Source organism: Elephas maximus, chromosome 2, assembly GCF_024166365.1.
Source record: "Elephas maximus indicus isolate mEleMax1 chromosome 2, mEleMax1 primary haplotype, whole genome shotgun sequence".
Classification (NCBI taxonomy): Eukaryota; Metazoa; Chordata; class Mammalia; order Proboscidea; family Elephantidae; genus Elephas; species Elephas maximus.
Window position 1 is genome coordinate 160242993 of NC_064820.1, and position 27530 is coordinate 160270522.

General features: G+C 35.3%; 1 protein-coding gene across 2 annotated transcripts in view; it reads left to right on the plus strand.

Moving 5' to 3' along the window:
• Positions 1 to 27530, plus strand: part of RBM27 (RNA binding motif protein 27) — a 68137-nt gene that overhangs the window by 13256 nt on the left and 27351 nt on the right. Inside the window, exons 3-10 of one of the 2 annotated variants that reach the window (XM_049873987.1) lie at positions 1170 to 1294; positions 9648 to 9739; positions 10416 to 10609; positions 11358 to 11618; positions 13082 to 13393; positions 15666 to 15800; positions 22445 to 22609; positions 24245 to 24394. In XM_049873987.1, coding sequence (XP_049729944.1) covers positions 1170 to 1294; positions 9648 to 9739; positions 10416 to 10609; positions 11358 to 11618; positions 13082 to 13393; positions 15666 to 15800; positions 22445 to 22609; positions 24245 to 24394 — 1434 coding nt within the window. The remainder of the gene's footprint in view (positions 1 to 1169; positions 1295 to 9647; positions 9740 to 10415; positions 10610 to 11357; positions 11619 to 13081; positions 13394 to 15665; positions 15801 to 22444; positions 22610 to 24244; positions 24395 to 27530) is intronic. The other variant, XM_049873988.1, reaches the window with a different exon arrangement.

The window sequence follows — 27530 nt, forward strand, 5'->3', positions numbered from 1 at the left end:
AAACTTAATTTTAAGTAGCCACATGTGTCCAGTGACTATCGTATTGGAGAGTATAGCTCTAGATTTATGTCTTTGCTTATATTCTGTATTAAAGTGATATTAAATACCTTTTATAAAATATGCTTCTTTTTGCCTTAATTATTTTAGATAATATGTAGTGTTAGATATTTACCTATGCTTTTTTCTTTATTGGGTTATATACTTTTTAAATTACACAAGTAGTAGTTGTTTGTTGTAAAAAAAAAAGTTTTAAAAATACAGAAGTGTATGCAGAAGGTCTTTTGAATATAAAGACTTTTTAAAGGGCCTGATTAATTTATTTGTTGTCTTAAAGTTATAGATAACAGTTAACAGGAACTGTTTTGTAATCATGAAAAATACTTATTGTGCAAATTAATAGTGTAAAGAAGTTTTTAAGAAGATTCTTTTCTGAAGGAAAAATAATTTGACATTTTAGAAATATCGTTTATATAAAACATGTACTAATTACAGTGTAAGCAGAGCCTGTGTTGTGCTTAATACACACTTCATCTGTTCCTTAGGGTGAGGCCAAAAAAAGTTACTTAAATTTAGATGTAATAAAACAATGTATTAGGTAAAACACAAAAGATAATTTCTCATTCCTCTCATTCTGATCTAAAAAATGTTTTTAATTTTTTTGAATGGCCATGCATTTAGTGTAATCCAACAACATAAAGGTAAATTATGAAAAGTCTCTCTTACCTATTCTTCATCTGCCCCTTTCCCACCCCCCACTAAACACTTGTCAGTTTTTGTGTCTTTTCAGGTTTCTTTATGCGAATACAAAAAGATACAGATATTTAGCCCTGTATTTTTGAAATTGGGCATTATCAATCCTAATTCTTCTTTTCTGTGTGATGGTCGTGCCATAATTTGTTTAACTACTCTCTTTTTCACGGAGATTTGGGTTGTTTCAATCTTTCACTATTACAGACAGTACACTCCCATGTACCTGATGTTTTGTACATGAGCAAGTTATGTCAGAAGGATTAAAAACCTCCGAGGTGGGATTCTCCTCCATAAGGGTGTATTCACTTCTAGTTCCACCAGCAGCGTATGAGATGAGCTGTTTTCCTCAGCTTCGCCAGCAGTGTATTGTCACACTTCAGTTTTTGGTTTAACATTTAAATATTATTTTTTCTTTTTAGAAACTTCAGGTTTTGTGGATAAACTCTTTGAAAGTCTCTATACTAAGAACTACCTTCCACCTTTGGAACCAGTTAAGCCAGAGCCAAAACCTTCAGTCCAAGAGAAAGAAGAAATTAAAGAGGAGGTAATGCAAGAATATCCTTTTGCTTTTTGGGGGCTTTTTATATCCCATTACCAGTATCTTTCTTAGTTGGAAGTTGAGCTCTATAGAAGTAATTAGCTGTCTGTTGAAGTTTCTGGGTTTTGGACATGGTGCAGATTCTTTATCAAGATTTCTTAGTTCCTTTGGTTTTGAAAAGTTGGAAGAATTTCAGGTAGCATGTTTAGAGGTCCAAGAAATATTTTAAGTAATATTGAGGAAATCTAAGAAATCGTGTCCAGTGCCTTTTAGAAAAAAAAGCTTGGTTAAATATAGAGGCTTGGCTGGAAGTAAAGTATTAATGAAACCTCAAGAGAAATCCTTAGGTAACACATTTTCAAGTAAATAGAGAAATCATTTACTTTTTTTAACTGTTTAGAATTTTTCTGTAGTTAATGTAATTATAAATATCCTTATCAGCACTGGAAAGAAAAGGAAAAAATATTTTTATAATTTTGAGATATAAAAACATGATTATAGATGGTAGCCTAATTTTTTTGAACCGAGAAAGATTTTATAGAGGTCATTTGTAATTCTTTTTATGTACTGACAGTGTAATATTATGTAGTAAGAATATGGGTTCTAAAATCATTCTGCCTACAACTTACTTCTTTGTCCTACTTTCTCATCAGCAGAGTGAGGATCAAAGTAGTGCTTATCTCATTGAGGATTAAGTGAGATTTTATATATATAAAATGGCTGCAACAGTGGCCTCAAACATAGCAACGATTGTGAGGATGGCGCAGGAGTGGGCAGTGTTACGTTCTGTTGCACATAGGGTCACTGAGTTGGAATCAACTCAGTGGTAGCTCACAACAACAAATTATATGTACATATATGTGTGTGTGTATAATGCATATTTCCTAGTCCATTGCTTGGCACATAAACTTTGGTTGTTATACAGCAATATATTCCAAATTTTTGTTTTTATTATATTCTGAAAACAACAAGATTTTTTTTTAAACTCTTTATTTGGAAATCATTTTAAATCTGTAGAAAAATTACAATAATAGTATCAAAAACACCCATATACCACCTACTTAGATTTACCTGTTGAACGATTTGCCCCATTTGCTTTATTTATATCGCATATACTAATTTTTTCTGAATTATTTGAGAGTAAGTTATATATATTATAGCCCTTGATCCCTAAATACTTCAGTATGTATTTCCTAATAAGGGTATTCTCTTAGATAGCTACAGTACTTTTATCAGTATCAGTAAATTTAACATTAATACAATGTTGGTAATCTACTTTTCAAATTTCAATTTTGTCAGGTGACCTAATGATGTCTCTTTTTTTATAGTGTAGTGTTCTACTGTCCAGTACAGGATTCATTACATTTAGTTGCCATTTCTGATACAATTTGAAATGCTACCCTGATTGAATTGATCCAACATTAAAAAAAAAAAAAATGGGGCTATACTTGAGATCAAATAAGACCTCTTTTGTTTCTAGCTTGTGCCCACTGATCTCGTGAAAAACCAAAACCAAACCCGTTGCCATCGAGTCTGTTCCAACTCATAGCAACCCTATAGGACAGAGTAGAACTGCCCCGTAGATCTCCAAGGAGCCGCTGGTGGATTCAAACTGCCGACCGTTTGGTTAACAGCCAAGCTCTTAATCTCCGCATAAGGTCATTTAAAATAGGAGAGAATCCCTGTATGTTTCTTTCAGTGTTAGAAATAGGAAGAAACTTTTCTTTGGTACTTTAGTATATAATTTTAGGTGTATGGTTAGTTTCACATCTTTTACAATCAGTTAAAGTTTTTGGTGTACAAACTATTTTGTAGAGCCATTGAAGGTTAGTAGTTTAGAAGTGTCTGCAAGACAGCTGATTTGAATATAAGGGAAAAATTGCATTGTATTGAGTTTTGAAAGGATACGTTTTAAAAACAAATTGTACTACTTCATTTTGTATCTTTATAGTAAATCCTGATTTTAAGAATTGTCAAGCAACTGAGATTTTTTGACATTTCTTCTGTTTTCTAAGATTTTATATACAGTTGCCATTACGAACGTAAATAATAGTTCACATAATAGTGCATTAATGTAATCGTTTATGGTAATTCTTTTAGATAATGTGGAAGGAAAGGAGGTTGACAGCAGTATGTATCTTTGACTGTGGCTCTCTTTTTCTGGTGTTTGAAATAATTGTTGTTTCAGCTGAAATAGTTCAGTTGAAATAGTTGCTCAGTTGGAATAGTTGCTCTGAGCAGGGTGCTGAGGAGCAAATCTGATGACTAGCCATCTTAACTTTCTGCCTTGGTCCTAGCTACATTGTACAATCTGTTGTTTTATAATTAGACTATTGGTCACAAGGGGAGCCAGGTGTGAGAATTTGGATCAGTGACATCACTTGTGCCGATGCTGGAAAGCTACTTGGTAGATAATGTGCTGTGATTTATAGAGCACACTGCATTGATCTGCAGTTGGAAAATTACCTGTAAATTCGCTGTAGTAATAATTGGTTGCTATTAAACTCCTTAGCCAAGTCTGTATGAGTTCATGAGTTTGCAAAAAGTCTATGAAAATCATAGATACTTGGTATATTAGAACTCCTTATTCACTGTACTGTGATCACTAATAGAAAGCAGTTTTTCTTCAACTTGGTGCGGGGGTTTATAGCTAGAAATAGGAGAACCTCTTTGGTACAGTTTTGTTTTTGTCTGAAGATACCTTTATTTCATTTTGTTTTTTAAAAAACTTGTTACATAGAATTTTGGACATGCATCGAAGGAGACAGAATAGTATAATAAATTCCCATGTTCTCATCACTCAGCCGCAACAACCCGTGGCCTTTGTGCACATACCCATTCAGTGTACTTTTGTATCTAAAATGACTTAATGCAGTGGAGGCTTTCAGAGTTATATGGCTATGATAGACCAAGATAATTAAAACTTCTTAAATATGTGTGTAACAATCAGACTTCTAATGTAAGATGCAAGGGGGAAGAAAAAAAAACTTAAGCCACATAAAAGGAAAACTAAAAATTAGGCTGCTTGGTCACAGTCTGATTCTGTTAAGAAATCACCTTTCCAGACAAGGAGAGAGTTGACCCTTCTCGGGGTTGGTAACCAATGTCACAAAATAATTTGTATATTAACTGTTTAATGAGAAAGTAATTTGCTGTGTAAATTTTCACTTAAAGCACAATTAAAAAAAAAATCAACTTCACATTTTCTCGGAATAGTAGGACTAAAGTAGGTAAGAGATTTTGGCATATGAAGTTTCTGTACATGTTTAGGAAACCCTGGTGGTGCAATGGTTAAGAGCTACGTCTGCTAACCAAAGGTTTGGCAGTTCACATCTGCCAGGCCCTCCTTGGAAACTCTGTGGAGGAGTTCTGCTCTGTCCTGTAGGGTCTCTGTGAGTCAGATTTGACTTGACGGCCACAGGTTTGGGTTTTTTTTTGTTGTTGTTGTTTTATACATGTATGAATAGTTCAAGATATATATAAAGCGGTATAATGCCATGTAACTCATTATTCAGAATAAAAATTTTCTTTCTGTAACTCCAGATACTTTGTTTCCTCTGATACTATTTTGAAGCACATCTCAGACATCATCTGTATTTAGTACATAACTCTAAATGGTATCGTTAAAAAAAAAAAAAAAATTTCCTAAAAACAAAAAAACCAAACCTTTTGCTATTGAGTTGATTCTGACTTGTAGCAACCCTATAGGACAGAGTAGAATGGCCCCATAAGGTTTCCAAGGAGCAGCTGGTGGATTTGAACTGCCTACCTTTTGGTTAGCAGCCAAACACTTAACTCCTGTGCCACCAGAGCTCCAGTGATATCAGATATGTCTATTTTTTCCCATTTGTTTGAATCAAGATCCAAGTAATCAAGAGCCACATATGATTGGTTTTATTTTTTTATTGTTTGAAACTTTTTATTGAAGTTTACCATACTTCCAGAAAAGTACGTAAAGCGTCATTGTATAGCTCAGTTGATTTTCACAAAGTTGAACACACCTGTGCACCCAGCTCAAGAAATATAACATTAATAGAATTCCAGAAGCCCCAGGTGTGACCCCTTCCAGTTCCCTCCCAGAATAACCATTACTTGTACTTCTAATACCATGTATTAATTTCTCCTGCTTTTTGCATTTATGTAAAAGGAATCATACAGTCTTTTGTCTGTTCTTTACTCAATATTATGTTTGTGAGATTTGTCCATATTGTACATGGCCTTTGAATGTTTTTACAGATTTATTGAAATATATTTTACATACCTTACCGTTCACCCCTGTAAAATATACAGTTTAATGGTTTTAACGTATTTGTAGGGTTGTACAGCCATCACCACAATCAACTTGAGAATATTTTCATCACCCCAAAAAGTAACTCCGTATGCGTTAGCCATCATCCCCCAAGCCCCTCCCAGTCCTGTGCAACCACTAATCTGTTTTCTAGCTCTATAAATTTGATTATTTTTGATATCTCATATAAATAGAATCATACAGTATGTGGTCTTTTGTGACTGACTTATTTCACTTAGTGTAACATTTTCAAGGTTCATCCATGTTGTGGCATGTATCAGTACTTTTTTTTCATTGTGGTAGAATACACACAACATAATATTTACAATTCTGTTTTAAAGCATATGCTTCTGTGGCATTTCATATATTCACGGTGTTGTACAACCATCACCATTATCTAATTCCAGAACATTCTCATCATCCCAAAGGGAAACCTGTACCAATTAAACAATCACTCCCCATTCCCCTTCCCCACAGCCCCTGGCAAACACTGAACTGCTTTCTATCCCTATGAATTTGCCTATTCTGGATATTTTATATAAATGGAATTATACAATACGTGGCCTTTTGTTTCTGGCTTCCTTCAGCATAATGTTTTCAAGGCCCATCGATGTAGTATGTATTAGTATGGTTCTTCATTCCTTTTTATAACTGAATAATATTCTGTTTTATGGATATACTACATTTTGTTTATCCATTCATCTACTGATGGACCTTTGGAATGCTTTCACCTCTTGGCTATTATGAATATAGTGCTACTATGAACATTCTTTTTTTTTTTTTTTTTTAACTTTTATTGAGCTTCAAGTGAACGTTTACAAATCCAGTCAGTCTGTCACATATAAGTTTACATACATCTTACTCCGTACTCCCACTTGCTCTCCCCCTAATGAGTCAGCCCTTCCAGTCTCTCCTTTCGTGACAATTTTGCCAGCTTCCCACTCTCTCTATCCTCCCATCCCCCCTCCAGACAGGAGATGCCAGCACAATCTCAAGTGTCCACCTGATATAATTAGCTCACTCTTCATCAGCATCTCTCTCCCACCCACTGTCCAGTCCCTTTCATGTCTGATGAGTTGTCTTTGGGGATGGTTCCTGTCCTGTGCCAACAGAAGGTCTGGGGAGCATGGCCGCCGGGATTCCTCTAGTCTCAGTCAGACCATGAAGTATGGTCTTTTTATGAGAATTTGGGGTCTGCATCCCACTGATCTCCTGCTCCCTCAGGGGTTCTCTGTTGTGCTCCCTGTCAGGGCAGTCATCGATTGTGGCCGGGCACCAACTAGTTCTTCTGGTCTCAGGATGATGTAGGTCTCTGGTTCATGTGGCCCTTTCTGTCTCTTGGGCTCTTAGTTGTCGTGTGACCTTGGTGTTCTTCATTCTCCTTTGCTCCAGGTGGGTTGAGACCAATTGATGCATCTTAGATGGCCGCTTGTTAGCATTTAAGACCCCAGACGCCACATTTCAAAGTGGGATGCAGAATGTTTTCATAATAGAATTATTTTGCCAATTGACTTAGAAGTCCCCTTAAATCATGGTCCCCAAACCCCCGCCCTTGCTCCGCTGACCTTTGAAGCATTCATTTTATCCCGGAAACTTCTTTGCTTTTGGTCCAGTCCAATTGAGCTGACCTTCCATGTATTGAGTGTTGTCCTTCCCTTCACCTAAAGCAGTTCTTATCTGCTAATTAATCAATAAAAAACCCTCTCCCTCCCTCCCTCCCTCCCCCCCTCGTAACCACAAAAGTATATGTTCTTCTCAGTTTTTACTATTTCTTAAGATCTTATAATAGTGGTCTTATACAATATTTGTCCTTTTGCCTCTGACTAATTTTGCTCAGCATAATGCCTTCCAAGTTCCTTCATGTTATGAAATGTCTCACAGATTCGTCACTGTTCTTATCAATGCGTAGTATTCCATTGTGTGAATATACCACAATTTATTTACCCGTTCATCCGTTGATGGACACCTTGGTTGCTTCCAGCTTTTTGCTATTGTAAACAGAGCTGCAATAAACATGGGTGTGCATATATCTGTTTGTGTGAAGGCTCTTATTTCTCTAGGGTATATTCCGAGGAATGGGATTTCTGGGTTGTATGGTAGTTCTATTTCTAACTGTTTAAGATAATGCCAGATAGATTTCCAAAGTGGTTGTACCATTTTCCATTCCCACCAGCAGTGTATAAGAGTTCCAATCTCTCTGCAGCCTCTCCAACATTTATTATTTTGTGTTTTTTGGATTAATGCCAGCCTTGTTGGAGTGAGATGGAATCTCATTGTAGTTTTAATTTGCATTTCTCTAATGGCTAATGACCGAGAGCATTTTCTCATGTATCTGTTAGCTGCCTGAATATCTTCTTTAGTGAAGTGTGTGACTATGGACATTCTTGTACAAGTTTTTGTTTGAACGCTTGTTTTCAGTTCTTTTGGATATATACCTAGGAATGGAATTTTTGAGTCATACATTAATTCTTTATTGAACTTATTGAGGAATTGCCAAACTGTTTTCCACAGTGGCTGACCATTTTCCGCTCCCACCAGCAATGTATCAGGACTCTAATTTCTCCACATCCTCATCAGCACTTGTTATTGTCTGTCTTTTGATTGTAGCCATCCTGGTGAGTGTGAAATCCCTAGGTAGTACAAGTGATTTGTGCTCTACCAACCTAAAGATTGGTGTTTGAACCCACCCAGTGGTGCCACAGAAGAAAGGCCTGATGATTTGCTTCCATAAATATTACAGCCTACGGAGCAGTTCTACTCTGTAACACGTGGGGTCACCGTGAGTCAGAATTAACTCAGTGACAACATGTTTGGTTTGATTTTTTTGAGTGTGAAGTGGTAGCTCATTGTGGTAATTCATTTCTTTTTTATGGCCAAATGACATTCCATTTGTATGGATTATACCACATTTTATTTATCTTTTCATCAGTTGGTAGACATTTGGGTTGATGGACAAGGGGGTCATTTCTTCTTTTCTGCTATTGTGATTAATGCTGCTAGGAACATTTGTGTATAATTTTTTGTGTGGATGTATGTTTTGATTTCCCTTGGGTCCCTTGACTCTTTGAAGAAACTCAGTCATTTGTCACGTAGAGTTTTTCACTCTCTGTATTTTGCTGATTGCATCCCAGCGGAGTAACACATCTCTGTATTTCTTGTAAATTGGTAGATAGAATGATTTTTAAATATTTTGTAATGATTGTGTAGAGTGCCAGCACTATATAGTTACCGTATTGTGGCTGCCATTTTATGTTGCCTTAAAAATCCCCAAAACCAAACCCACTACCATGGAGTTGATTCCAACTCACAGAGACCCTGTATATGCTGCCTTAGTTTTATTAAATTTGTCTTCTCTTGGTCTATTCATTTCTTGATTTGGGTATTTGTAAGTGAGCTTCTCCATTAGATGGGCATTTGTTTAGGTCCTGCAAATAACTTTGTTTTACTTTTCTTTAGTAAATCAGATATCTGGCTTATTTTAGGAAGTGGGAGTTTGCAAAGTGAGATCAGCTTCTGTTTTAAAGACAGTAATAAAATCACTGGTCCTTTTTTGTTTCTTTGGTCAGTCTTGTCTGTTAGGCTTTAAAAGAAGCTTTCACGGTTTCATTAGTTCTAGTAGCATTTTTCCATAATTTATAAAAATATTTAGTTTTATAACATTTAACTGATTAACCTACTTAACCATTTGTTCCTGAAACCTTTTCTACAAAATAAATAAAAAATCGCCCTCAAACAAATTATATGTGTGAATGTATTTTATAATTAGGGAATCATATACCATTTTATTCAGTTTCTACTATTTCAAAGAGTGCATTGCTTATTTTCTTCCCACACAGCTGTTCTAATCTCTGCCGTAAGTTAACAATTAATTTAAATACTGCTTGTTAAAGTACTTTTCTTTTAGTATATATTTTGCCTCTGTCTGTTGCCTAACTTTTTTGGATGTGATTTAACTTCAGTATTTCATTATATTTATTTGTGTTCTCTCTCGGGCCAGAAAGATTACAAGGTTGAATATGTTTTGTAATTTATAGATGGACTTTCTTGTTTTTAATGAATGTTTCCATGTAGGTATTTCAGGAGCCAGCAGAAGAAGAACGAGACAGCAGAAAAAAGAAATATCCTAGTCCCCAGAAGACTCGTTCAGAATCTAGCGAACGAAGGTTTGTGTTTATCTTTTATTAAGATAACTCACTTTCCAGTGGCCTTCCAAGGACATTACAGGGGCTTTTAGCATACTATACTGACTTTCCTCTCTCTAAAGTGCTTTAAGAAAGAGAATGTTACCTTTCTTCCTTTCACTCTTCTGTTTTTTGTCTTCGTCATACTTTTTATTTCTTTTATAAACAATCATCATTATGTGCTTTCCCCAAGAGCTCAGGGGTGGGAACAGTCTCCTTCGAGAATATCAGTGAAATGTTCCATTTGTTTAGGGGTGCTCAGTATTAAAATTACATGTATCAGCTCATGTTACAAGTAGCGCAACTTGTATATTAGATCATGAGTCTACCATCAAAAAATTGGTCTTTGTTTAGGAAAAACTTATTTTGAGCTGTTTTTCTTTTCCTGTTCTGAATTTCTGTCTCCCTTCCCCCCACCATTCCTCACACTTTGGATTCACCTTTCCTTTTCATTTCTCCCCACCCAGTGTGCTTGAAATACAAATGTTTTTTCCCTTTCACGTAATGGATCAGAGGATATGTGGTGGTCTTAGGGCTTTCTAACAGAGCATAAACGTTATGAGTTTTGATGACTCAGGGAAGGTGTTTCATACTACTGATTTGTTTCTTGTCTTAATTTTTGTAGCCAATAAATGGCTTTTATATCTGTTTATTATAGGACACGTGAGAAAAAAAGAGAAGATGGCAAGTGGAGGGATTACGACCGGTACTATGAGCGGAATGAATTATACCGTGAGAAGTATGACTGGAGAAGAGGCAGGAGTAAGAGCCGGAGTAAGAGCCGAGGCCTGAGTCGTAGTCGGAGCCGAAGTAGAGGGCGCAGTAAAGACCGGGATCCAAACAGGAATGTTGGTGAGTATGAGGCATCATCCTAAAAACTCCGTAGTTGCTTATCTTCCCATACATACGACAACGGAAAGAGAAATCTCCTTAAAGGTAAATATACCTTTAATGTCTTAGCAATATAAAAACTGGAATATTCTCAAAAACTGAATATTGATTTTGTTAAAAGGTAGGGCTCAATTCTCTGGATGGAGTCAAAGGAGTTTGACTAAAAAGAAGCTATTCATGAGTGCATATCTATACTTATGTATCTGTATAATTAATAGACATGTACTTTAATCAACAAAGCTATCATTTAAGGAAGAGGATTGCCTGCCCTTTTTTTTTTTTGGTCCTTCCCTAAAAGTAATTGATTTTTTGTAAGGTTGCCTGGTGTTTATAAAATGTAAAAAAAAAAAAAAATTTAAGTAGATTACTGGGATCTCAACTATTGATTTCCTGGGATACCAGTTTTGAAGTCAATTCTTGGATAGTATTCTTATTAAATATTGGTGGAGAACACAGCCCTTTTTCATTAAGTGTATAAAAGCTGGTATTATAAAAGATGATTCTGCACAAGTTATTGGTGAAGATATGTCATATTGTCGTTTCTGCTTTTAGGATATATTAATGAGAACAGTTTGATTATGGTTCGATCAGTCAGTTACTTCAGTATTCTCATCTTCCCTATTCTGAAAGTGAGAAAATAAATACATTTTAAGAACATAAATGTCTTCTGATCTATTTGTTTCTTGTTTTTATTTTGTTGCTAAAACAGAGCACAGGGAAAGATCAAAGTTTAAGAGTGAAAGGAACGACTTGGAGAGTTCATATGTGCCTGTGTCTGCACCACCTCCAAACTCTTCAGAGCAGTATTCCTCTGGGACACAGTCTATTCCCAGCACTGTTACTGTGATCGCACCTGCTCACCACTCTGAAAACACAACTGAGAGTTGGTCTAATTACTATAACAATCATAGCTCTTCCAATTCTTTTGGTCGAAACCCACCACCAAAGAGGCGCTGCAGAGATTATGATGGTAAAAATCACCACCTTTTCTTATACCCAAAAACATCAATCAAGCAAATGTTGCATATCTTGCATAACTTTTAATTATAATCTAGATTTTGTTAAAAGGGGGGAAGAGAAACTCTTTTAATATATGCTTGTCTACTTGTTTGTTTTAAAGGTTTGGCTCTTGTCAAGAGATGTACCCTATTTAGTTTGGTTTTTATTGTTCTTATTGTTACTTCAGACACTATAAGTATACCATAAAATTTGGTAGACATTAAGGGTTATCATTTCCTTGTGTAGTATTCGGTGCTGAGAAATTTTAATCATGTATTACCTACCAACAAGTTTGATTTGTCGACTTTTCATTTGAATTAATGAATGAGGGTGTGTCAGTATATTTTAATTATGTATTATTGGAAATATTTAAGTATTTATAAAAATAGACTAGTATAATGAACTATGGTGTATGGGTGTATACATCTCGCTTCAACAGTTACCAGTTCATGGGCAACCTTGTTTTCTTCTGTACTTCTCCCTGTCCTCTCATATTTGAAGCAAATCTCAGACATCATAATATTTTACTTATAAATGTAGAATGCATATATTCTTACATTTTATTTATTTTTAAGTAGAGAATAGAGTCAAATCGAAATTTAAGTGTTACGTCTCTCTCACCTTGGTCACTCAGCCACGGAGTTCTCTTTCCCAGGGCCAACTTACTAGTTTCTTGTGTATTTTTCCAAAGATAGTTTATGCATTTGCACATAAACAAATATATATACATACCCCTCCCCAACTTTCTTTTTTACATAACGGCTAGTGTACTGTTCACGGTGTTCTGCATAATGCTTTTTTCATTTAGCAGCATTTCCTGGCAATAATTCTATATTACGTGAACAGCTTCCTCTATTTTTTATGCTTCTTAGTATCTCATATATATAAAAATTTGTTTAACTTATTCCTTGATGCACATTTGGGGTGTTTCTAACATCTTATTATTACAAACAGTGTTGCAGTGAATGAATAACCTGGTACATAATATGCTTTTGAATATTTTAAACCAAAGTTTCAACTTACAGATATATCAAGAGTAGTAGTTTCGGAATAATATCTTCGGAGTAGATAATTGAAATTAAACCATCTAGTTCAAGTCCCTTATACCTCCAGCCTGCAGCCTTTGCTAAATTTATGTTTAAAGTATGTGAATTTTTATTGTGAAAACTTAACAGCAAAATGAGTAATCTAATAGTAGCTAGTAACCTGTTTTTGACCCTATTGTTTGCTGTAATTGTAGTCTCATAGTATAGAAAGTAGAGAGTACACCTGTCCCTACCTCAGGGATGTGTGATGATTAACAGAATAACACTAAGAAGGCTTTAGAGTCCTTGGAGAAAAACACTTCGTAAATCAGATTCGTGGCTTTTTCAGGGACCTGTTTTGTTTTTTGAGTTTTAAGTAGATTATAATAAAATTCTTTTATTCTTACAGAAAGAGGATTTTGTGTACTTGGAGACCTTTGCCAGTTTGATCATGGAAATGATCCCCTGGTTGTTGATGAAGTTGCTCTGCCAAGCATGATTCCTTTCCCCCCTCCTCCTCCCGGGCTTCCTCCTCCACCACCTCCTGGAATCTTAATGCCTCCAATGCCAGGCCCAGGCCCAGGCCCCGGCCCAGGTCCAGGCCCGGGCCCAGGTCCAGGCCCTGGCCCTGGTCCTGGCCCAGGTCCTGGCCACAGCATGAGACTTCCTGTTCCCCAGGGACATGGTCAGCCTCCACCTTCTGTTGTGCTTCCTATACCAAGTAAGTATATGCTGGTTGGATCTTTCTTTCTTTAATGGAGAATTCTATTTGGAAGAATCACAGCCCTTTAGCAAACTTGACACATGATTTAAAATATTTGAATAAATTAATAATAGAATTTGGAGTACATTTTCATAATCAAGATGCCATTCTTTCCCTTTTTTTTTTTCATCCATTGTTGTATGGTGTTACTTACTGTACCTCCAGAGTAAGATTTATAGAGACCTGCCTATATCAATCTGTAGTCAAAATTCTGTCAGTTGATAGCATCTTAAGAAAGTCAGTTTTTTAAGATGTTAGATAAAAAGCTTCCCAGTATTTTAATGAAATTTCCCACACTTTAAAGAAAAATCTCCTCAAGAATACTGGAATATATATTTTTTAGGTTTTGATTATGGAAATTTTCGAACATACACAGGTAGAAGAAGAATATATGCACCATCATCAGCTTTACCAGTTGTTCAATATTTGGCTATGTTTGTCCCACTTATCTCACTCTACATGTGTGCACGCACACACACACACTTTGAAGCGGATTTGTTTTTGCTAGAATAAATTCCAAATGCCATATAATTTCACTGTATGTAGCTTAGTATTTGTTTACTGATAAGGACTTTTTTTTTTAAGAAGGTGATAAATATGGCCTTATCACACTCAACAAAATTAAGAGTAAGGAATGTTTAAAAATGGTCATTTAAAAAATATTAACAGTTGCTAGTGTAATAGAAACATAAGTATGACTAGTTTTTTTAAAAGTAATTTAAAAAATGTGGAGTGAATAGTTTACATGTGTGGAAAGATGATAATATCCATTTGAAGACATTTTACATTAAAAGATAGCAAGTCATTATTTTTAAAGAAAATGCCATTTAATTAAGCAGTAAAGTACTGTTTTCAGTTTTCTTCTTTTATTGTTATTGGGAATATACATAGTAGAACATGGACCAAGTCAACAATATCTATGTGTACAGTTCAGTGACAGTGATTACATGCTTCAAGTTGTGCTACCATTCTCACCTTCCTTATCCAAATTGTTCCTCCTCCCTTGACATAAACTCACTGCCCCCTAAGTTTCCTATTTCATCTTCCAAGTTGCTGTTGTCAGTTTGATTCCGTATAGATAGTTCCTAAAAGAGCATGATGCTCAAGGCAGACACGTTCTCTACTAGTTAAGCTAACATATTGTTTGGTTTTAAGAAGACTTTAGGGAATATTTTAGGTTTAAGGATTATCTCAGGGCAATAGTTTTGGGGTTCATCTAGCCACCATGGCTCCAAAAAGTTTGGATTCCATGAGAATTTGAAGTTCTGTTCTGCATTTGACCAGGAATCTTCTATAGTTAATTTTCTTTAAAAAAAATTTTTTTTGAAATAATTACAGACCAATAAAAAGTTACAAAAATAGCGCAGTGAGATCCCATGTGTCGTTTACCTAAGCTTCCCTGCAGTAAAGTACTTTATAGAACACATTTCCTTAAAGTTGGTAAAGGTTTAGAGATATTTAATGCATGGATTTGATCAATAGAACAATGGTTCTTTTAACTTAGCATTTGTGAATATTTAATATTGTCACATAGACAGTATAATTGTAAATCTCAAGCTGAGATTTTATTCCCCAGATAAAGAAGCATCTTCATTTGAAGAAATTCTAACAATAGAATATACCAGCTCAATGTTGATGGGTAGGGAGGGGGCAGTGGAAATATAATCTATTTAAACGTTAAGTCTAAGACTGTCATTTCCCCTTCCCCCACCATTTTACTATGAAAACTTCCAACAGAAAAGCTGAAAGAACTGTACACCAAGCACTCATATGTCCACTACCTAGTTCTGCAATTAACATTTCAGTATATGTTCATTATCACATATCTTTCCATCTCTCCATTTTTATTTTTGATGCATTTTGCAGTAAGTTGCAGACATTGCTACACTCAGCATGCTTGTTGTTAACGTAAGAGTTCTACAGACCATTATTATCAACCCAGAAAGTTTCTTTAAGCTTCCTCCCAGCCATTCTTTATCCCAACCCTCTAGTCAGCCAGTGCTGATTTTTTTCACCCTAGATTAGTTTTACCTGTTTTAGAATTAAGACCGTCCTTTTAATTAATAATGCATCTCACAGTGCATAAGCCTGTACATATCAGATTCCTTAATTCTGTTCAAAGCCAAAGTAGGTTTTTAAGTATGAATGTTCAAATGAGTGCTAGTATAATGAGTATTTTTAATAGTTATGAAATATTAATGCTCTGTCTTTCATTTTTTGTTATCTGTAGGACCACCTATAACACAGTCAAACTTGATAAACAACCGTGACCAGCCTGGGACAAGTGCAGTGCCCAATCTTGCACCAGTGGGAGCAAGGCTACCTCCTCCTTTACCCCAGAACCTCCTTTATACAGTATCAGAACGTAAGTAAATGTCATTTAACTTAAAATTTCAAGTTTTCTCCTGTGAGTGTTACACTTTTTAAAGATATAATTAATTTCTATTCTTATGGTCTGTGTCATAATAAAAATTATAATTTGCATTCAGAAGGTAGTATATACTGTGTGGTTATGCTATAGAGCCATATTTTAATTTTGTGTGGGACTGAGAAGAGCAATGGCTTATGCTTGGACGAGTCCACTCTGCTGTAAAGTAATAACATTCTTAGTCTCAGTTTTAAGGAAATTCATTCTGAATCTTCTGTTCAAAGATTTTTTTCTTTAATTGAACTTCCAAAACGTAAGGCTTAGCTCCTGAGAGTTATACAGAAAGGTCACAAAAATTTACATAATAATCAATTAACTTGTAGGCTGAAGCAAAGATACAGAGCACCATTTAGAACTGTGACATCTAGTGTTCAAGCTGTTTGTAAAATTCGTGTTTAATAACTGTAATAACGTTTCTCCTGAATCCTGATTCTTTTTTATTTCCAAGTATTTTTTTTTGTTTTCTTTTAGTTTGCTAGGCTTTAAAAAAAAAAAAAAAACCTTTCTCCAAAAACGTAAAAATAAGGTAGTCAATTGTTAAAAGTGTCAGATTATGGGATTTTCTCTAAAGAGTTAGGTAACTCTATGAATATAATTTTTTATGTACTGTTTTTATCATAGCAATATTGTTTTGCCTTCTAAACATTTCTTCATCTCATGGAGAGGTGATTTCACAAAGTAGTTAAGGCCAAACTGCCCTACTACAAATCATTGTTCTGTCACTTACTGACTGGGGGACGTTGGGCAAGTTACTTAACCTTGTTGTATCTCAATTTCCTCTTCTGTAAAATGGTGATAATAATATTAACCATCTTTAGAGTTGTTTTGAGGAATAAACAAGTTAATACATACAAAGCATCTAGAACTGTACCTGGCACCTAGTAAGCTATATATAAACCATTTGCCATTGAGTTGACTTCAGGGCATAGTGACCTCATGTGTGTCAGCAGAACTGTGCTCCACAGAATTTCCAATGACTATTTTTCAGAAGTAGATTGACAGGCCTTTTTTCTGAGGTGCCTCTGGGTGAACTCTTAACTTTTTGGTTAGCAGCTGAGCACGTTAACTGTTTGCACCACTCGGGGACTCCAGCTGTATATAAGGATTAGTTATTACATTATTGTAGTTACTACTGTTGTCTTCTCAAATTCACCCTCTCTGAAATCATACCTATTATCTTCTCCTTAAGTTTCTACCTTCCACCACCCCTGAATTTATCATTGGAAATAACACCCACCTGGTTGCCTAGAATTGAAGCCTTGACATCATGACTGACTCATTGTTTTGCTTTTTCATATGTAGTTAGTAAAAAATCCTTTCTCTTTTCCTTGAAGGATCCCATTCTCTTTATTCCTACTATGGCCTCTGCCCTTGTCCACACTTGAATCACCTCACATTTGGATTATTGATACAACTTTCCTGACTCCATTATGTTTCACTCCTAAGTCACACCCCATAGACTCGGTAAGCTAATTTTCTTGAGAAAACCAACCATGACAGTTCCACATAAGAACACTTCAGTAGTCACCATTTCCTCGTGAACCATTATTGAAGCCCTCTCTGACGTATCTCTTTCTATAATCTGCCTCACCCTTCTTAGTTATTTTATTTCACTGTTCCCCCAACATGCATAGATAATTCAAAAGCAGCTGCAGTGGTACATTGACAGGGAACTGCCAGAAATTCAAGCCGGATTTAGAAGAGGAAGTAGAACAAGGGATATCATTGCTGATGTCAGATGGATCTTGGTTGAAGGCGGAGAATACCAGTAAGATGTTTACCTGTATTTTATTGATTGTGGAAAGACTTTCAACTGTGTGGATCATAACAAATTATGGATAACATTGCAAGAATGGGAATTCCAGAACACTCAATTACGCTCATGAGGAACCTGTGCATAGAACAAGAGGCGGTCGTTCGAACAGAGCAAGGGGATACCGGAATGCTGTGTGGTTTAAAATCGGAAAAGGTGTGTGTAGGGGTTGTACCTTTTCACCATAGTTAAGTCATTCTGTATGCTGAGCAAATAATCCGAGAAGTTGGACTATATGCAGCATCAGGATTGGAGGAAGACACATTAACAACCTGTGTTATGCAAATGACACAACCTTACTTGCTGAAAGTGCAGAGGACTTGAAGCACTTACTGATGATCAAAGTCTACAGCCTTCAGTATGGATCACATCTCTACATAAAGGAAACAGAGATTCTCACAACTGGATCAGTAAGCAATGTCATGATAAACAGAGAAAAGATTAGAGTTGTCAAGGATTTCATTTGAATTGGATCCACAGTCTACACCCATTGAAGCAGCAGTCAAGAAATTAAACAATGAATTGCATTGGGCAAATCTGCAGAAGATCTCTTTGAAATGCTAAAAAGCAAAAATATCACTTTGAGGAATAAGGTGCACCTGACCCAAGCCGTGGCATTTTCAGTGGTCTTATAACGCATACGAAAGCTGGACAGTGAATAAAGAAGACTGAAGAAGAATCGATGCTTTTGAATTATGGTGTTGGTGTAGAGTATTGAATTTACCATGCATTGCCAAAAGAAGGAACAAATTTGTCTTGGAAGAAGTACTGCCAGAATGCTCCTTAGAAGCAAGAATGGTGAGACAACATCTCACATACTTTGGGTGTGTTATCAGGAGGAATCAGTCCCTGGAAAAGGACAGCATGCTTGGTAAAGTAGAGGATCAGCGAAAAAGACCCTCAGTGAGATGGAGTGACACAGTGGCTGCAACAGTGGGCTCAAGCATAACAATGATTGTAAGGATGGCACAGGACCTGGCAAACGGCACTGGACCTGGCAGTGTTGCGTTGTGTTGTACATAGGGTTGCTATGAATCGGAACGAACTTGACACCACCTAACAACAACCAACATCTTCTCTGGTCGGGCCAATTATACCCACTTTGTGCCCCTGTCATGACTTAATTTTCTTTTCCCATCATCGCTCTCACCAATACACTCTTCTGTTCTTCGCCATGTCTTTCAAGGCTCAAATCTTCTAAGTGTTTGGGGAAGGTCCTAAATTTGTAGAGTACCAAAATGCATGTATTACATAGTGAACATATAACTGCATGTAAACCTACAGTTTGATTTTTTTCATGTATATAAATCTTATGTTCCACTGACGACTTCAGAAGAGAAACCACATCCAGTACTTAATTGTCCTTCCTGTTTCACACTCAGTGTCTCACAGTCTTCTGATTACTATAGCATCTTTCCACAGTGTGTATTTGTTCTGTTGCTACTCTTTCAATTTTTAATTATGGGTAATTTCAGACATACTTAAAAATAAAGACTATATGAACTCCTATGTACCCATCACTCAGCTTTAATAGTTACCAACTTATAGCTAATCCTGTTACATCTATTTGCCACCTGAATCAGATCTTAACATTGTTCTGATTGCCTTTTGAATGTGTAAATATGAAAAACTGCATTGCTTATCTCAAGAGTCTGTTGCAGATGGGATTTTTTATACGGTTAAATTTAGCATTGTAACTCAGTATAAAACTTGCATTTTTAATTAAAAAAAAAAATCTGACAATTACCGTTTATTTTATACACCTCCTCCTCCCTTATTGACATGGTTAGGTTCCAACAACCAGGTCCTTATACGAGAATCAACATTCCAAAATAGAGAATGACATCAGATCACAAAATGTAGGATGATTATATCGTTATGTAACTGCCAAACCACTGAGAATCATGGCCCGGCCAAGTTGACACATAACCATAACTTTGACAGCCAGCGTTTTGCTTGCCTTACATCTTGGTGTTCTTACTGCCAGATGTATGTCATTAATGCACAAAATAGTTGGATAGTAGGTCTTTTGCTATTGTTGTAAATGTAAAATGTCAGATAACAAGATGATTGGTAAGTAAGGAATAGGTGTATAGTTATTTTTAACACTGTGATTCTGTGACATTCCATTTTGATTTTAATGTAAAAAAAAATCTGGCAGTTACCATTTCTTTATTTAGTTTAATATTCATTAAGTCAGCTAATGTTTACTGAGTGCATTCTATGTGCCAGGCATGGTGCTAGACACTGGGGAGCCAAGATGAACAAATACGTGACCTTATGCTACTTGAAGTCTATTTTTCTGTTATTTTAAAAAGCAAAAATAATTTGTGGTTCAACAGTGAAGGTCATTTGGAACAGAGATTCCAAACTTGTTTTTAGAGTCCGGTAGCATTTCTAAGAAAATTTTGGGAACCAATAGTTAGCTATTTTTTATTTTACCAGGGTAAGAACTGTATATGAGAACATCTAACATCATTTCAGTTTTAAGAAGACATTTTACACCGATAAGAGAACATAATCCCAGAATAAAGGACAATCCTTTTATATTTGGTTTTATGGAATATTCATTACATTTTTTTACCCATTTTGTCTCAGATTGATAAAAAGGGTTATAACTTCCCATTGGTGCCTGTGAATTACTGCTTTAGAAAATAGTCTTATATGTGATATCAGTGTTTCCAAAGACATTTAATTGGTTGGCAGCTGAATATTTTGCAAGTTAATAGAGCATGCCTGTCAGACAAGTTAAAACTCATTCTGTACTATGCAAACCAGTTTGTGATTTTCTTCTTTTTTCAAAAATGTAAAATTTGATCCTAAAATTTACATAAAACATGAAAACTGGATATTAGAAGGTAGGAGTAGGAGTCTGCTCAGTGCTAAGCAGTGGGAATATACAGATGAATAAGACGTGGTTCTTCTCCTAAGTAGCTAGAAACTCTAATAGAAAGAAATATGTAAAAACAAAAACCAACTACAGTACACTCTGCTGTTACAGCTAAATGAACACAGTGCCAAAGAAACACAGGTAACAAAGGAACTTATTTTGTCAAAAGTAAAACCTTCACTTAGGCTCTAACTTTTTTAGGAAGAATACTACTGAATGTTAAAAAGAAGAGAAAGAATTATTCCCATTGTAAAACTTGCTAGGCTATAGGTGGCGTCTGATGATGCAATTTAAACATTAATATCAAATGGGTATATTTTAGGAAAACACAGACATTTTGTTTTTGTTGAGTTGAAATGTCACAAATGCTGTGAAAATGGCGTAAGTAATGAGATGTAATTGGAGTTATATGGGAAGACAGCAATGTCGTGTCTATTAAAAGCAACTATTTCTTCTAAAGTGCTTAAATATTTTACTGATATTTGAAGTCACCAACTCTGTATGTTTTTTGGTTTTCATAAAACCACTTTTTGGTATAAAATGTTTAGAATATATATAACATATACTCTCTTCACTGCTTTAAGTTTGATCTCTTCTGCTTCTCTGAAGAAGACATAGTAAAAAAATTTTATATCTGCTCAGCTCATTGTACTGGATATTTGAAAAAGTTAGAGCAGTATATAACCTGTGGGGATTCTGGCTAATGATTCTTAGGTTGGAGGCAGTTAATCTTCAAATGAATTCACATAAGTAATCTTTATCTTTCATAAATACTTTTCCTGTTGTCAACTGTGTAAAATCTTAAGAGCACTGTATTCTCCAACTTGAGATTTCTTCATTTAATTCATTAATAACATTCCTCTCTGTGGAATAGTGGATGTTGATGTCTAAAAAAGTGAGTTTCCACTCGAGTCCTTGTATATGATCTAGAGTTTGTCCTCTGCTTGTATTTTACCTTGATTTGTATTGTATTAGCTGTCATGTTGCCCATTTAAACATATAGATATTCATCCAGATAAATACTTGTCATTTGGGTACTTTAAAAGCCTTTATCCCTTCTTTCAGTGACTCTGTTGAATTCCTGCTATGTGTCAGGCATTAGTTAGGCTGTGGGATTCTAGAAGTGCACAGGGACTTTGTATTCTAATAGAGAAGATACATGATAAATACTGCCAGTATTTGGAAGGCGTAGCTTTACTTTCTTTCTTTTGTTTTTTTAAGATTTCAGATTTCAGTTTAAAATCTATCTTGTAATTTTTTTCCCTGAACACTCTGACGTACAAAATCAGAAAAATTACAAAGATTGGCTAAAATTTTAGTTTGATTAAAGACTGTCTTCAACTGCTAGAGTTAACACTAAGAATGTGAAAACGTTAGTATCAGGCATGTAAAATTCATGAACAAGTGAAGTTGAGAACATGAATTTGGATTAATTAGAATGTTTGAAGTTTGGGATTATTTCTTGTCCATACTGACTAAAAAGAAATGGAATGAATGTGAATGGCCACTGGTTCATCTTCATCATTATTATAACCTGAATAATGGCTCAGCTTTCCTTCATGTAATAACTTGATACAGTTGATTGTTCAGCTTTGGATAAAATTAGCACATGGTAATTCTGTTTCAGAATGTAACGGATGGTGATTATACCATCATACTACCTATTCATACTCGTTCCTTTTACCACAGTACATCCTAACCAGTTGCATGTCTATTCTTTCTTGAGTTAGAAAGAATCTCAGTGTAACATCTTTCTCATCTACTGTTCTCTTAGTGTGATTTCTCTTTTCTTGGCTCAAAGTCTTAGGAAAGACATCATTACCTAAGAGAAGCTTGTGACTCTCAATCCCAGCTGCCCTACTATTCTTTCCTCTGTAGGACAGCCCATGTATTCTCGTGAACATGGTGCTGCTGCATCTGAGCGACTTCAGTTGGGGACGCCGCCTCCTCTGTTGGCAGCTCGTTTGGTGCCACCTCGCAACCTCATGGGATCCTCCATTGGGTACCATACCTCAGTCTCGAGCCCCACCCCTCTGGTCCCAGGTAAGCTGTGCTACAGATGGCCACCCTCCTTGCTGATCTTTTGTACCTTAAGCTGGCCAGCCTAACAGGTGACCTGGCATCCTGATCTGCTGTCACAAATTCCCATTAAAACTCTCAGGCAGTTTTATTTTCTGTTTCTCTACTTCTTTGGTTTGTCTCTAGTGGCTGCTAGATGATTAGGCCTCTTGTGTGTCTGTCATCTCTGGTGTCCTCTATATTTACTTTCTGTGCCTCGGTAACAAAAATCATGCTATTTCCTTGAGCTAATTTTAATCAGGTAGGTAGGGACACAAAATTGACTCGAATATTTTCTAGTCAGTTATACATTACAAAAAAACTAGGTTAATCATTCTCTAAAAAACAAACATCTTGTTTCTTGCTGGTCTTGGACGAGCATGTCTTTTTTTCCTCTGTCCCTTGTTGTATGAACTGGTTGTGTATAATGTGGAATTCATGAAAATTTTTCCCTCCTACCAACATGTACTTTTTGAGGCTCTATGGGGTGCTTTGTGGGTGTCTCATGAGGCTTTAAACGTTTCTCACTTTACCTTTAGCTCTCAGTTCATCATAATTAACTAAAGGACTGTTAAGTTTCTTGGGGTTTGTGTATTCCCGGGAATTGTAGAACTAGGTCATTTGATTGTGCGACTTTTTAAAACTTTCTGGAGCTTTAACTATATGGAGTTTTCTGTCAAGAGTACCGATGGTAACTGAAAACTTTTTATCATAATTGGCAGATCTTGTACTCGGAATCATAAAAATGATTGGCCGGTAATAAAGATTTGAATATACCCTGTCTTATAGCTGAAACTTAATATGAACAGCAAAAGGAATTTTTCCGTTTAAAAAAAAGCGCAAGGATTTCTAAATTAAATTTATAAAAACCAGTGTCTCTAGTCAGTCTTAACTATTTTATGTAGGATGAAGATGATATGTACCATTTAGAGACCAATACTTTGGGATTTTTTTAAACCCTAAAGAAATAGTTATTTAGTGTTATAATTTTTAAAGTTAAATTTTTAGTTGTAGAGAAACACATGAAACTTGTATTAAAGTGGAATTGATGAAGAGTGATGGTAAGATAATTATTTTTATGAATATAAAATTTAATCTTATTTAGCTGCTTCACTTGAAATATGTTTTATGTGTGAAACCAGCTATTATTTCTCTAGTTTAATGTTCAGATAACAAAGTGAATTTTTTTCTAATTAAAACTTCCCTAATTAAAAAAAGGAGTTGTAGGAATTGGTGAGACGTGATAAATAACAGAGGAAGCTCAACCAGTTGTTCTTATATGATGTTCATGTACTTGAAAATTTATCTTAAAATGTGTGCATTGGCATTTGAATTAGATTATTAATATATAGGATAAAAATGACTAGGTGTATGAATCTTGAAATATATCAGTATTTAAAAGTAGATTTTATATATCAATGTTTTGTGACAGGAAACTTTTTTTCTTTCAGTTTCAAAAGATGTATGTATGTACTGTAGCCCAAAGAGAAATATATATAGGTTGATGTAATTATATGTGTTGAAGAAGACAAATTAGCAGTTGTTTATTTTATAGCAATGAGAATGGTTTAACCTGTCTCTTATTTGTTGTTTGTTTTTATTTGTTTTGTTTCCCCTCAGATACATATGAACCTGATGGTTATAACCCAGAAGCTCCTAGTATTACCAGTTCTGGTAGATCTCAGTACAGACAGTTCTTTTCAAGAACACAGACACAACGCCCAAACCTGATTGGCCTAACATCTGGAGATATGGATGCAAATCCAAGAGGTGAAAATACCTTGCAATTTTTCTTAGATTAAGTATTGTTTAATAGCTGGGTATAGTTACTGCATTTGCATTTCTGACTCCACTTGAGGAAATTGAAGTCTAAAAGTACTTAAGTACAATCTTTTTGAAAGGTGCTATGTAGTCATCTCAAATACATGTTTTGATAGCTTTATCTCTACATTTTATTTAAAAGCTATAATTGAAATGTATTTATGTTTAAATACATATAATAGTAATGTTATTTAATTGCCTTTTTTTGCTAGGACTTAGGATGTTTTAGTTAGGTACTGGACACTGCTAAATATTGGGTATAGAGAGATAAAAAGGCCTAGTCTCTTGACCTCAAAAAATTGATCATTTAAGAGCCTGTAACACTGAGAACCTCAAGTGTTGCAATAAAATTATCATGTGATCATTTTTAGCACCTGTGATTAAAACCACATATTAGGACCTTTACAAAGCTTAGTCGTGAATCTTAAAAATAGATTAAATGTAAGGAGCATTTACCTTTAATATAGGTCTCTCTCTCTCCCACCCTAAAATAGAAAGTTTGGTTTAAAAAAAAAAAAAGAGTTCAATGAAATTTTAGTTTCTTATTATAATTAGGTTACTAATATTTAATTTTTATTTGACTGGCCATGGGTCAATCTGACAATATTTTCATGACTTAATCATATGGTGAACATTTTATTGTTACCCACTTTCCTACCTTGATTTTAATTCTCCTTCACTGCTCTTAATACCACTATTGCTACTATAAGCTAACAGTTTTTGTGTCAGGGCGACATCAAATGCTTTTATATGTATTATTGTCTTTTATACTGCTTACAACAATTTCATAAAAGAGGTAGTTTTTTTTTTTTTTTTTTTACAGTTGAAGACACTGAGTCTCAGGGGTTAAAGAACTTGGTCAAGATCACACAGCTATTAAGAGGCAGAACTGGAACCTGAGCCCAGGCCTATCTTATGCCAAAGAACATGCTCTTACTTTCTGTGCTATAATGCATATATTATTACCAGTTTACCTGAAATTAGTGGAAAGATCATGTTTTCAGTGATTTCGGGTCTTCCTATTGTCTCTTGCCTGGTCTGTCTGTACACTCATCCATGGTAATCCATAGATAATCTCCCAGTTAGAAGTCAGGAAGCTTGGATACTCCAGGCTTGCTGTGTCATCTTAGGCAAGTCGCTTAACCTGTAGCTGTATCTCTTTCATTTGCAATAAAGCACTTTAATAAAAAAAAAAGCATTAGGCAATGTCAAGTGGTAATGATAACTGTTTTAGATAAGAGATAATGGTATCTCAAATTCTAGATTGCTTTATGCCATTACAAGAATTTCCGTCTCTTCTGTTAGCCTTCTGAAAATGTAAACCCTAAAAGGGTTGTGATCATATCCCTATTTTATTCATAAATTTATACACAAGGTCTGGTATAGTTGCTGAGCTGTAGTACTTGCTCAAGATAAATACATTGGATGAATAAATCTTTACATTACAATTTCCTTGACTTTTACACAGATGAAATAGAACATACCACCTCCCATCCCAGTCCTTGCCCCAGCATCCAGCCCTATGTATGTTATTCTTTGCTCCTAATTTTACTTTTGGTGGAGTTTCTGAAGTTAGGAGAAATACTCAGGGTGTAATAGGCATGGTTTTGTGTTACTTTTTTGTTGTTGTTGTTCACACCTCCCCTGTGCACAAGTAACACATTATAAGTCAGCTCCTTATATTATTTTAGTTTTAACTGTTGTGGGGGAAATGTGCCATAACATTGACTTTGAATTTTCCTCCCAACTTTTTAGTTTGAAAAATTTTAAACCTACTGAAAATTGAAAGTACAATGAACACTTGAATACCTTCACCTAGATTCACCAGTCATTTAACGTTTTGTCACATTTGGGCATGCACACTTGCTTGTGTGTAAGTGCACAATTGCTTTCTCTCTCCCCTTCTTTTTATATGTGTGTGTACATATATGTACATATGTAAATACATGTATAAATACAGTGAAACCTGTGAGTCCTGGACTCGATGGAACTGCATTGTTTTTCTGGGTCTTGCAAGTTTTCTGCTATTGAGAGTGCAGTCTTACCACTATTCTCTCACTGTTAGTGGAAAATATTAGAGTTTTCTTTCTCTGACAGGTTTCCACCTTTCACAGGCTCTGGCTTTCACAGGTTTTACTGTATGTATTTATAACGAGAAAACCAAACCCGTTGCGGTTGAGTTGATTCCAGCTCATAGAGACCCCACAGGTTACAGTAGAATTGCCCCACAGGGTTTCCAAGGCTATAAATCATTACAAAAGCAGACTGCCACATCTTTCTCCCATGGAGTGGCTGGTGGGTTCAAACAGCTACATTACTGGTTAGCAGCTGAGCACTTAACCACTGCACCACCAGAGCTCTCTTTGCACCACCCAGGAACTCTCATATAAATACATATAATGTATAAGTACGTATACATACATGTACCAGTATATGTAAATATGCACTTTTAAAAAAATCACTTGAAAGTAACATTCTTAAATACTTTAGCTTACAATTAAGAATAACATGTAGCCTTATAGAAGCCCAATATCATTGTCACATGTAAGAAAATCATAATTGCATATCTAATATCTATTCCATATGTTGTGATGAACTTCTTGTTGAATCGCATCAGGTGGCAAATAATGTCAAGATGTCCCTTTACTAATAGTGTAAGTTTCATCGTTTGCCCAAGGTGATAACTGCTAGACCTCTCCATTATAAAGGAAGTAATTTGTGGAGTGATAGTTTGGCACTATGTAAATATATTGTTCTCCAACAACCTTGCATCAGTATTTTTTTGCATCTATCAAATGATACTTGCCTGAATCAATTATTATATTGGATATTGCTTTGACTTTTTAAACTTAGATGTTCTATTTTTAGAAAAAGGAGGTGGTTGATAATTTTATCCTGCTGTTAGGTATTTCTGAAAAGGAAATGGTAGTAATTGAATGCTTTTTGCAGTCTTTTTTCAGTTTATACTAATATTTTAATTGTTTGAAACTCCCCAAATAAAATGTATTGTCACTAATGGAAATTTTTTTTCTTTTTCAATTTTTATTGTGCTTTAAGTGAAATTTTACAAATCGAGTCAGTCTCT